The sequence below is a fragment of the Mastigoproctus giganteus genome, chromosome 11 (genome assembly GCF_048544385.1).
Source record: "Mastigoproctus giganteus isolate SK-2022 chromosome 11, ASM4854438v1, whole genome shotgun sequence".
Taxonomy (NCBI): domain Eukaryota; kingdom Metazoa; phylum Arthropoda; class Arachnida; order Uropygi; family Thelyphonidae; genus Mastigoproctus; species Mastigoproctus giganteus.
This window is the reverse complement of record NC_143585.1, coordinates 170,236,595-170,250,019: the sequence shown is the minus strand read 5'-3', so window position 1 is coordinate 170,250,019 and position 13,425 is coordinate 170,236,595. Positions and strand designations below refer to the sequence as shown.

The window sequence follows — 13,425 nt, the reverse complement described above, 5'->3', positions numbered from 1 at the left end:
GAGCTTCCAACTAATCTTGTTGCTCGTCTCTGCACACTTTCCAACATAACTATGTCCTCCCTAAAATGTGGTTTCCAAACTGTATTCCAGATGTTCCCTAGCCATTGCTTTATACAATGGATTAATCACCTCTTGTCCCTGTATATTGCTGACACCATCAGCTGTTCTAGCAGCTTGTTTGCACTGCTCTGAGAATTTCAGTACATTGTACAATTTCTGCTAGATCTTTTTCATACTCCGCCACTTTGAGTTTGGTAAAACCCAAATGGTATGAAATTCTGGGATTACTGCTACCCAAGTGCAGTACCCTGCACTTAGTGTTAAAGTTCAAATTTCCATTTTCCATCATTTCACCAGCTCATCTGCTAAATTTATCTAGATCCTCTTGAACTATCACACCTGATTACTATCATTATCTGTGGTGCCCACCTCTGTATCATCAGCAAACTTATACATCACACTTGAAATACCTACATCAATGTCATTAATAAACATTAAAAACCCTAAGGGACTCAACACCAAACCATGTTTAAATCCACACACGCATTAGTCACAGTTGCCAACTCTCCAGACTTACAATGGAGAATCTATCTTTTCTTACTTGATTTGATCCTTCTCCATCATAATACAGTTGGTGGCAAATAGTTTTCCCAAGTTTTACAAAAACTCAGTTTTTCTCCATATTTCTCTTTTTCTGAAAAAATAGCTATATTAAAATGTAATTTTTTTAAAAAATTCCAGTTTTAATGTAACACAAATGCAAATTTATGCTAATTTTTGTTATTGAATTGGCAGTGAGTGTACCATAGTCTTCTACATTTCAAAATAGAAAAAGGACGAAAATAGCATTTTTCTCTATTATGTGCAATCATTTCATACTCTTTACTTTGAGCCTATAACTAAGTAAGAATAATCATCCTTCTGGTTTAGTCTGCTATGGTAATCAGTTTCCAAAATGGAAGTGGAAGATTTGAAAACTGTTGCAATCACTTCATAATACTAGTGTAGCGAGAAACTAATTAACAATGTCTTTCGGTAAAATGCCAGGACATAAAATTTCAGAAAACAAATATGCATGATTTTCCATATATTGTAAAATTTGAAAAAGGTAACATTTGCTTTGTTTATGTAGATGCGACTTTCCAATTTCAAGTAGAAATAAACACTATGTAACCGACATTTGAAAACAAATAAGCTTAAGAACATCATGCAGTGCATAGAGAGAAATGCAAAAATATATGTTCATAGCTGCCAACTTGACTTTCAAACAAGTGGAGATTGGGTATTGTAAGAAAGAGTAAAACAGAACAGGACTAAAATAGGAGAAAAACAGGAGCTTTAAGAGAAAGCAAGATCCATGGTGCTCTAAAAATTAAATCTAACAAAATATGCAGTTTATATTACAATATGCTTTCACACATTAGCTTACCTAACATTTTGCTGCTGTGGATTTCTATTTAGATATTCCTTTAGACATCAACTGGTTTCAACTGCTTCATGAAAGATACTGTTGTAGACTTTGCCCTCTTCGGAAATGCTGAGTCGAAGTTGTGTGTAGCAATGGCCCTGTTGTCTAAACTTGGCTGTAAAGAACATTATCAAAGCTTCACTAGAAAGAAAAGATTTGAATTCAGTTTTTGTTTTTCTAAATCTGGCTGAATATTCTCTCATGTTTAGTACTGCTATATTTAATTGTTTAAGTGTCAAGCATGACTTGGGATAATTTGTTATATTTGTTATATTTCAAACTGCTCTGTGCATGTATCAGTATCCAACTCATCAATTCTTTCTTCTTTCATAATAGCTTCTGATAGGATCTCTCAATGAAACTGACAGAACTGATGCTCAAAAATATCTATTGCATCATCTTTATCTTTAATGAACCCCAAGAAGCACTGGAAATGTGTCCACAAAAAATTTCAAATTTGAAAATAATGTACTGCCAAATTATGCAATTTCTGCTACCTCAGCATTTATAAGAACATCATTTTTCAATGGGAAATTGTGCAACATGTAGTTGTAGTAGTACTTGTACTTTTCAAATAAAGAGAAATAAAAAGTGCCCACTGGCTTTACTCACTACTTTTGACCTCTTTTTTAAACAGACTTGTCAAAGTTCTACTTGTCACACTTCCTCACTGAGCAGAAGAACAGAATCTTCTCTTGTTTTAGACTCTCCAAGGCCTTGACAAAAGAAATGTCTATAACTAATTCAGAATCCTCCATCTGATTTAGTTTGCCACGGTAATCAATTTCCAAAATGAAAGTGGAAGATTTAAAACTGCCGATAAAATAAATTTGCTAGTAACATTCTTCAACGTATCTAGGAGTAATGATATCAGTATATGAAAGTGAGGTATGTTGGATTGAAGAGAGCTATGTTCAGATTTTCAAATGTTGACATTGGATTTAGAAGACACAGGCAAATTGCTTTATTCAAGCCAGAAGAAAGAAACACAAAAATGACTTCCTGCACAAGTGAGGATAGCACATCTAGAATTATCAGCTTGCTTGGACTGTTTAGGATTGCATTTAACATAATTTTGTAATTCAGATTATTTTGTCTTGAATTCATCAATTCGTCTTTTGTCAAAACTCTTTAGTCATGAACTGGATTTGAACATGGGTCAGTGGCATGAAGAGAAATAAAAAGTGCCCACTGGCTTTACTCACTACTTCTGACCTCTTCTTTAAACAGACTTGTCAAAGTTCCACTTGTCACTGTTCTACAATTCTACCATTAACTACACATGCACAATTTACAGACGTATATACAAATGTATTACATCTGTAAATTGTGCATTTTGTGGGTGATTTTCTGTTTGCTGGATGAAAAACCAAAGTTTTAAGGAGAGCAGAAAAAAAAATATGCTACCCTCAGCATACAAAGCACCACTCATACAGCACAGAGAGTTGAAACCACATTGAATTGAATTATCAGATACATCAAATTATCCAATACCTAATTAACAAAGTTTTCCTGTCCAATTTCACTAAAATTGGCTGGTGTTTTGTTTTCCCCATTAAAATTTTTTTAGCTATTTTACAATTGGAAAATATAGAAATATTTCTCAAATGTTTCAGAAGAACAATGAAATTTATGTTTAAGCAATGTGTCCAATAACTTCTAAATAATTTTTGTGGATAACCTTAAGTTCCAAAAGTAAACTGGAATAAAGAACTGAAAAATCTTATATGATGGAACTTATCTTGTTGGTAATGTGTCCAATTGATAAGTTCAAAGGAAGATTATGTTCTATGACAAACGATAGGAATAAGCATTTGCAGTATAATTGTATATCACACAGCATGTACTGCATGATCAGCAGAGCATGAAGGAAGATTAGTTAAAAGATAAATGATGAAAATAAGCATTTACACTGCATATATATCCTCTTCATGTTAAATGCTGCATCTATTTTTGCATTTCTCTTTTTTTTTTTTGCACTAAACATTGTCTTATATCTATCTCTTTGCAAACATTTGATTATGCTACATTTTCTGCCATTTGAAACTTAAAAATCATATCTACAAAAAGTACAGAAATCAAATGTGTTACCTTTTGCATGTTTGATAATAGATAAAAAATTTTGGGTGTATTGCCTTCTTAAACACCACATTGTAATTCTCTAGCATATTAGTGAGGAATGGTGTTAAATTAAATTCAATAGACTATTATGAAAAAGAAAACACTATCTTCCACAAAACAAGAAAATACTAAAATTAGGGTAACTTCTCATTTTATTTTATTTGAATTTTAGTATGCAAGTATAGTATCTTAGTATGCAAGCAGCAATACTGCATCTTTCTGAGAAGTTACCTTAATTGTATCTTTTACTAGTTTTGTGTTAATTAGTGTTTTCCTTATTCATTATAGTCTAGTAGACATAACTATATTTGTTTAATTATAAAAAAGTTAAGTTAAATTTAGCTTTGCAGAATACAAAAAGAAGGGTTTAACATTCTGCTTTACATGTGCATTAGCATTAGCTGAGGCATATGATGCAAGAAAGCAAGCTTATACAGCATCAGCCAAAAAAAAAAAAAAAAAAATCCATTCCATTTCACCCATCCGGTCACTCCAAATGTTTGTCTAGTTCAGCTTTAAATTTATTTAAGCTATCAACTACCACAACAACAGATGGACGTCTGTTCCAGCAATCCACTACCCGTTGGCTAAAGGCAAACTTCTGCACATCTATTCTACAACTGTCTTTCCTCAATTAAAATCTATGCCCCCTCAGGATCTTAGTCTGAGCAACTGAAAGTATCCCGTCAGCATTGAGCCTGCTCACACCATTCAAGGCCTTATACACCTCAATCAGATCACCTCGCAGGTGCCTGGTCTCCAGATGCTGCAACCTGCAGAACTTAAGCCTTTCTTCATAAGCACACCCCCATTGTTCCTCTCACCAATCTTGTTGCCCTTCTCTGTACTCGTTCTAGCAACTCTATATCCTTCCTAAAATGAGGACTCCAGACCTGTATACAGTACTCAAGGTGTGGCTTGACCACTGCCTTATACAAAGGGATAATCACCTCCTTGTCTCTGCTAGCAAAATTCCTATACAGTGAAACTTCCCTTTAACGGACAGCCATGGGGAACGAGAATGTGTCCGTTAGAGAGAAGTGTCCGCTAACAAGAAGTCTGAGGGAGAAAAAAAAAAAGAAAGAAAGAAAAATCGTTAAACGTTTAATGTAAAATTAAATTAAAATATATACAGATTTTGAACAATATTTTTGTAAATAATATACAATTACATACACAGGAGATAAAGAAAAATCGTTAAACGTTTAATGTAAAATTAAATTAAATTATATAAAGATTTTGCACAATATTTTTGTAAATAATATACATACAATTGTGCTATGCATATTATGACTTTATCTTAAGAAAAATACATACAGGTAATCACTTATTTTCTTCTGCACCTTCTTCCGGCTGATAATTTTGTTTTCAACATTTGTTTGGAGTGAAGAAACCATCGAAAGTCCTTCAGTATCTTCTTCAGCGGCGAAAAACATTTTTAAACGATTGATTTGTATGAGTGCTTCTTCTATTTTCATCGGTGGTTCGTCTTTAATATGTTCTTCGACAGAATGACCTCCTTCCATTTCTTCATCCTCATGAGGAACTTCTTGAAAAATATCGATGATAATGTCGTTGATATCTAGAGCACCATCTTCTGTAGTGAGGTTCGAGTCTATACCTTTGTAGCCAGGGTCACTTGTAGTGGAAGTATCGTATATTATCAATAGATGTTGAAGTTCTTGGTGCTCCACATTGCTGTTCACAACTTCAATTTTTGCGTTTGAGAAGCCGGACTTTACAAAACAGTTCACGACAGTTTGTTTTCTAATTGCGTTTACTGAAGAGGAAATCCATTGAATCGCATCTAGGATGCCGAGTTTCTTTGCGAGGTCACTCGCACATGTTACATCGTTCATGATTGCAATGAGATGTCTTAAAACACGTTTTCTGTAGTGAAGTTTAAAATTTTTTATTATCCCTTGATCCAAGGGCTGACACTCTGCAGATGTGTTTGGTGGCAGAAAAACGATTTGAATGTTGTACAATTCAATATACGGGTGAGATGCAGCATTATCCATGAAAAGAATAATTTTTCTGTTTTGACGAATCATGTTTTGGTTAAAGTGACTTATCCATTCGCTCGTGATATCTCGTTTCATCCACGCTTTTTTATTAGACTTCCAGTCAACATTCAAAAGATTCAATTTATGCCCTTGAAACAATGAGGATTTTGTTGTTTTCCTATAACAAGAGGTTGTTCAAAGTCTCCCAGCATATTTGTACACAATAGTACAGTCAAGCATTCCTTAGAAATTTTTCCGCCCTGGCACTTTTCGTTTTTTAGACTCATTGTTTTTTCAGGAAATATCCTTAGCTTCAAAATCACGACATAAATCTTCCAATTTGATGGTCCACTCTGTTACAACCCCAGTATCAACAGATCCACCTTCACCACTTATGGTTTTCCAAGAAATTTTATGCCGAGTTTTGAACTTGTCTAGCCATCCCACAGAAGCTTTGAACTCATTTACTCCCATAGATTTCGCAACAGCCTTTTACTTAATAATAGGCCCATTAATGGGAATTTTTTTTAGCACGTGCGCGACACAACCACTCATACGTAACATTGTCAATTTGAAATCCAACAGTTTTCGGGAATGATTTTTGAACCTGATCATTTACATGCTGCCAAAATTGTTTGAGCAGTTCATTTTTTTTCTTTAGAATGTCGCTTACCTGCGTCTTCCCGATTTTGAATTTTGCAGTGAGATTGCAAAAACTATTTTTTTGCCGATCATACGCATTAATGAGTTCGATCTTTTAAAGTTAAATGTTTACAAGAAGACATTGTGCACTTCACACAACACTGAACAAAACTGAAACTCAAAAGACGAAAAGCCGACCAAATTCCCCACACCGAATTCATCAGAAGTTTTACATGTGCCTTAAAATTCTTGAAAAAGGGTTTAGAACCGCGACGTAAACCTTGATAAAATTCAGAGAATCGGAAATAGAAAATAAACACATGATTGAGGCAATACGTGGAAGAAATGTTCCTAGAAAAAGGGCCGTGAGCTCGCCCGCTGTCCGTTATTGGGAGATCAATTAAGTGCTAATCTAAACAAAACAGTGCAGATTGCCTGTCCGCGTCCGTTATGGAGAATGTCCGCTAGACAGAAGCTGAAAACACGTTAAAACCAATAGAGGAGAGTTGGGAAATTTGAAAATGTCCGTTGTAGAGAGATGTCCGTTAAAGAGAGGTGTCCGTTAGGAGAAGTTTCACTGTATATCATTGACAAAACTCCATGACCTGCTCTGGCAGCCCATCTGCACTGCCCAGAGAACTTCATATCTGACTGCACAATTACCACCAGGTCTTTTTCATTCTCCACTTCACTGAGCGTAGTACCACAGAGTTGGTACATTTCTCTTGGGTTAAACTGCAGCCATTATCAACCTACTGCAGGATGAAAGCCTCCTCAACAATTCATGCTGAGGGAAAATGGACCATAATCTGCCACGCTGGTCCAGTGCAGGTTGGCAGATCGACCGTATTTAGCAGTCAGGGGCTTGAACCCCAGTCTACTCAAAGAGCGTGTGCTACTGCACTCCCGCTCTTGACCACTCGGCTACGGTGGCCTCTTCTCTTGGGTTACTACTACCCATATGCAGTACTTTGCATTTGTCAATGTTAAACTTCAGCTGCCACTTCTCAGCCCATCTGCCTAACTTTTCTAAATCCTGTTGCAGTAGCATACTGTCTTTGGCGTCATTGACAACCCTGTCAACCTTTGTATCATCTGCAAACTTGGACATTAAGCCTGATAAACCTTCATCGATATCATTGATAAATACACAAAACAACAATAGGCCCAGCACTGAACCCTGGGGAACACCACTAATAACATTAGTCCACGTAGGGCAGTGTCCATTTATTACCACTCTCTGCTGTCTCCCACTCAACCATCCCTTTATCCATTGCAGTAACTTGTCCTTAATGTCATACCACTCCAATTTGTACAGCAGTCTTCCATGTGCAACAGTATCAAAAGATTTCCTGAAATCCAAGTATAAGATATTAAAATTATTTTTAGCATCCAGTTCCTTTGTGACCACATTGTAGTATCTATTCGAACTGGTCAGACAAGACTTCCCTTTAACAAACCCATGCTGTGTCTGAACTATTGCTGCTGTCTTGTCTAGGTGATCCTGTATCACCCTTTAACCAGTGACTCCATAATTTTTTTTTATCCGGAACACAAGTTAAACTAACAGGTCTATAATTATTTGTGTCACCCTTTGAACCCCATTTGTGAATTGGGGATACATTTGCATATCTCCAGTCCCTGGGGACCTCCCCTGACTCCAAGGATGCTCTCGTAATTATGCCCAAGGGTTTTCTTACTTCCTTGTTGCCTCCTCCATTATAAATGGATAGATTCCATCTGTCCCACGTGCCTTTTTTATGTTTAACTTCAACAATTTCTCCTCCATTTTGCTCTCAGTTATCACAAAATCACTTAGTTCCCTGTTAAGAGTTTGATAAACTTCTGTCATTCCCCTCCTTGAATAACTCCTCATGTGTGAATGTAGATGCAAAATACTCATTCAGTTTATCAGCTACTTGAGAGGATCATCAATAGTCGAACCATCTATATTAAGTGGACCAATCTGATTCATCCCCTTCCTTCTAGAGTGTACGTAAGTAAAGAACTCTTTGCATCCTTTGCCAAAGAATTTTCATATAATAAAAGGCAGGGGAAGGCAGCGATGGCAGCCTTTTATATAATAAAAGGCTGCCTTCGCCTGCCTTTTATTATATTTTATTCAACAAAGACAACTGACAGCCAATTCATTAACTAGATGAACAACAAGGCATCAAAAATGCAAGTCTGCAGAACTTTTTTCTTTTCTTTTAAATTATGAACTTTAAGGTAAAGCTGTAGCTTTATGGGATTTTTGTGAAAAATAGAAAACTATTAGCACAGTGAGCCAGAAGACTAGAAAAAAAAAAAAACTGTTCTAAATACAGAGAATTGACAGCTAACACTCTGTATTGTTTATTTACATAAACAAGAACAATATTGGATATCCATTCGTTTAGCTCACATTTTTTTTTTTTTTTTGTCAGTGATGGAGAAAGGTGAATCACTGTCATGAATTTTATTATAGCATAACAATCGCATATATATTGTTAACAAAATATTAAATAAAAATAAATTCTACTGCTTTACAATAAACAAATACAAATTACCTGCGGCAACTGACAGTACTGGAAAAGGGTATCATCTAAAAAGAAATCTTGAACCTTATTAACTGTGCTCTCATCATGCTGAAATTTACTGAATGAAATATCCCTCATTACTGTTAAACCAGGAACACGTATGTTGCCCGTACATATGTCCTGAAATTGTTTCCTGTTAAAATAAAAATAAAATAAAAGGGCATACTATTTTTAGGGTTCTGTCCCACATTTATGAACAAACGAAAAGGCTGCTGGCAGCAAAATATGCAATAAGCATGTTTCAGGTTTTACTGTATCTAAAAAGTTACTTTTAAGAGAAAAATGCGGGTTTTTTTTTTTTTTTTCATAATAAGACAAAAAAAAAGATTGTGCAGACAATGAAAAGTTCCAAACTGTATGACACCAGATTATTTACACAAGTTATATGGTAATGAACTATAACAAGACAGATAACCATTTCTGAAAAATGTTATAGCAGTTTTTTGAGAGTGGATGCAAGAAAAGTGATGAATGCAACCTTTCTGTAAAAGTCTCTCTCTCTCTCTCTCTCTCTCTCTCTCTCTCTCTCTCTCTCTCTCTCTCTCTCTCTCTCTCTCTCTCTCTTCCACCCCTCACAGAAAATTTAGGTTCCTAAAGGGACCTAAATCTTACAGTTTTGTAATAACAGGGCCCACCAAAAATGTCAAAACCTGACCATTTTCAATTCTGCACATATATTAATATTAACTTTGGCTAACAATAACAAGAATACAAGAAATCCCCGACTTAAGTAATAATCGACTTATGCAAATTCGGCTTTACGCAAGTTTTTGCCAGCGGGTGCAAACTGAAAAAAAAATATGGAAACGTATTTTGCATCTGTAGGGATAAATGGAGGTATTGTGAAAATATAGTAATGTGAAACTAATAACACATTGTTTTTTTTTTCCTTTTTTTTTGTAATTCATTCTGAGTCTTTGGAAGTTAAAAATTTTGCTATATTATTAAGTTATTTATTTCTCTAAAAGGTCATATTTATAATGAAAATTGTACTATCCTTTCATCATTATCATACGTTCCCGTTATAAGAATCAATTTTGAACGCCTTTGTGATATTTTTCTAAAGAACATTTCTGGAGGTCACGACCATAAAACAATAAAAACAATTTGCACTTTCCAGTTTATTGGGCTTTTCTGTTAGTGCAACCTATTATAAATGGGTAGTAAACTTGATCTTATTGCATTTGCGATAATACCGATAACTGGAATTGTGTGGGTTTTTATGTTACGGTATTATGGTGAAATGAGTTCAATCATATAAAAAACAAATTTTCAGAAACTTCTCTTCATTCCTATTTACTTATAACAATGATGAAGGGAAAGCGACCAACGGAAAGTGCAAGTGGTGGTAGAGCCAGGAAACGAAACAAAATTGATTTTTAAATGAAGATGAAAATGATTAAGTACGAAGCAGGACAAAGTTTGCAAGGGAATTAGGTCTTGCTGCATGTCAAAGGATCAACACACTTAGGATCAACAGTGATCACAAAACAGCATTCAGGTGCTATATTGACGATGGAACAGCTATTAATAATATGGATGGAAAATCAGATTCAGAAGCAAGCACCCCTGAGTCCAATGGCCATTCAAGCAAAAAGCAACAAGTATTTATGAAGATTTAAGGATAAGTAAGATGAACCCCAAGCCAAGTTCATGGCAACCAACAGGTGGTTTAATAGGTTAAAGCATTGTGCTGGTTTTCACAACATTACAGTATGCGGTGAAGTCGCCAGTGCCGATTCTGCAGCTGCAGAGAAATTTTGTGATGTGTTAGAAAAAATTAATGAAGGCAGCTATTCAAATGCAGCAAATTTTTAACATTGATGAGACTGCTCTGTATTGGAAAAAAATGCCGGATCAAACAGACATTGCCAAAGAGGAAAAGATAATGCCAGGTTTAAAGGCTTCAAAAGATTGGGCTACGCTCTTGCTTGGGGCTAATGCAGCGGGAGATTACAGATTAAAACCATTGCTTGTGTACCATTCTGAAAATCCTCGTGCATTTAAGGGCATCAATAAAGCCGCCCTACCTGTGCATTTCCGATCAAACCAGAGAGCATGGATAACAATATCTCTCTTTGAGGATTGGTTTAAATGCTGCTTCATTCCTGAAGCTGAAAAATATTGTAAAGACAGCGATGTTCCTTTCAAGATTTTGCTTCTATTAGATAATGCTCCTGGACATCCTATGCATCAAGATGATTTCAATTCGAACGTGAGAGTCATATTTCTACCACCAAACACGACTTCATTCATCCAACCTATGGATCAGGGTGTTATTTCGAATTTAAAAGCATACTATTTATGCACATTTGCTCAGGCATTGTCTGCAGTAGACGGCGAGAAAAATTTTACGTTAAGAGACTTTTGGAAATCTTACAATATTTACTTTGCCATCTTAAACATTAATAAGGCCTGGGCGGAAATTACTAAAAGTTGTTTAAATGGCGCATGGAAAAAAAAATATGCCCATGGCACATAAAAGGATTCGAAGGGTTTGAAAAAAATGAATCATATGAAGAGGTTACAGATAAGATTGTTGTTGTTGTTTGGTTTTTAGGAGCATTAGCAACTAAGGCCATATTGCTCCGGGAATATGCGGTGGTCATTTCCTGACCTTTCCACATCCTCTGTATTGGTGGTCACGGGCTCGAACCCTGGTCTAATCAAGAAGTGTGTGCGACGCACTGCTGCTCCCGCCCACCTGGCTACGGAGGCGTCACACAGATAAGATTGTAAAGGTTGCAGAGCTACTTCAGTTGGAGGTTGTTGCCAAAGACGTGGAGGAGTTAACAGAGGAAGAAGAGATGGAATTATCTAATGAAGAACTTATTGACTTGTAGGCAGGATAGTGAAAGAAGAAAATACTGATGAAGCTCAAGATGAACCGAATGAGGAACCAAGATGCTTCATCACCAGAGAGATGGCAATGGCATTTCGTGAAATTGCATTGGCAATGGCGAGTTTTCAGAAGATGGATCCTGACAGCGAACGATTCTTAAAAGTTAACAGATAATGCTTGCTTGCTACAAAGAAATCTACGATGGAAAGAAAAAAGCCACCGTTCAGAAATCCATTAATATGTTCTTTTGTAAGGTTGAGCAGCCAACCCCTTCTAAATCTCCACAGCCCTCAACCTCCGCAGTGGCGTAATTATCAGCTGAAGACGTCGATTCTGGCAATGATGCTTGAGAGAGGTAAAACTTACTGATGTTATGCCTGTCTCCTCTCGTTTTTTTTGTAATTTTATAATTTAAATTTTTTTTAAATTGCACGCTTTTATAATTTTTCCTGCACAAGATAAAATATTGAATAAATAATTGTATTTACATGTTCGTCTAACATTTCTTTTTTGATTCAATCAATTCAGCGAGCACAGTTGCGAGTGCTGCACAAGCATGGGGGAAATTCCGACTTATGTAGATTTCCGTGGAATGCAACTCTTACTTAAGTCGAGGAGTGGCCGTATTTTGTTTAGCTTTTTGTTTATTTATAAGAGAAGCCATAAGAAAAGAAACAATATAATTGAAATGAAAATATATAATTAGTAACACATATCAGTAAAAACAGAATCACAGTATTAATATTAAAGAACATGTAACCAATTAATAAAGAATCCAATTTCAATTGCACAGTTTGCCTTACATGTATTCTTAAGTACAACACACATTAACTTTCGCCACTGATAACAAAAACTCCGTTTTGCTTTGGTGTTCCAGTAGAGGCATTGCTGTAATAGCATCATCACCATCTCTCACCATAAAATGGTGAGAGATGGTATCACCATAAAATGATCTACAATTTTAAAATGTTCCTCTTTTTTCTGAAGCCATTTTTCTATCCACTCTAAATAATCAAGTGAAAATTTTGACTGCAAGCCAAAAAACTTCTATTGGCTTTTAAAATTGTTCAAGCTCAAGTGGGTTCAGTTTTGTACTGCCATCTGACCAAAGCCATTGATGAAATACTACTCCATATGCTGTATAGCAAAATAACAGAAAAGGTAGCTAAATATGTAATGCTTTCTTCACTTAATTCTCCACCATTGCAAGAATCTCTTTGTAGATCAAAATAGCTTTTTTTTTTTTTTTTTTTTCCTCTCCCCTTTTTTGAAGTAAATTACACTTTAATTTGGATTGTACCAGGCTTTGCTTTAACCACACAAAATAAAATTTATATCTCATAGGACACAAATGGTTAATATATATTAACCAAATTTTGTAATAAAAAAGCATTTTATGCAGAAAAGGCTATCCTTTAGCATGGAAACAATACATGCTTTATATAAACAGTTTGTATTAACAAGGTACTTCTGTAGAAGCAAAAACGATGGAGTAAAGGTAGTTTAATGTGTAGAATTGAAATTGTGAATGGATGGTGGCTAGCAAGTTCTAATTTGTAAGAACAGTCTGTGGATGCAATCATGTGTTCCCAAAATGGATATCAAAAATACAATTTCACGTCCCCAGACTCTGTTCTTACAAATTAGAACTTGCTAGCCACCATCCATTCACAATTTCAATTCTACACATTAAACTACCTTTTCTCCTTCATTTTTGCTTCTACAGCAGTACCTTGTTAATACAAATTGTTTATACAAAGTTCTTGT

The 13,425-nt window shown here is 35.4% G+C and overlaps 1 protein-coding gene across 2 annotated transcripts in view; it reads right to left on the bottom strand.

Annotated features, from left to right (window-relative positions):
* LOC150078571 (phytanoyl-CoA dioxygenase, peroxisomal-like) overlaps positions 1-13,425 on the bottom strand; it is a 133,843-nt gene that overhangs the window by 82,652 nt on the left and 37,766 nt on the right. For both annotated transcript variants that reach the window (XM_090385536.1, XM_090385537.1), the window contains exon 4: positions 8,787-8,949. In XM_090385536.1, coding sequence (XP_090241662.1) covers positions 8,787-8,949 — 163 coding nt within the window. The remainder of the gene's footprint in view (positions 1-8,786; positions 8,950-13,425) is intronic.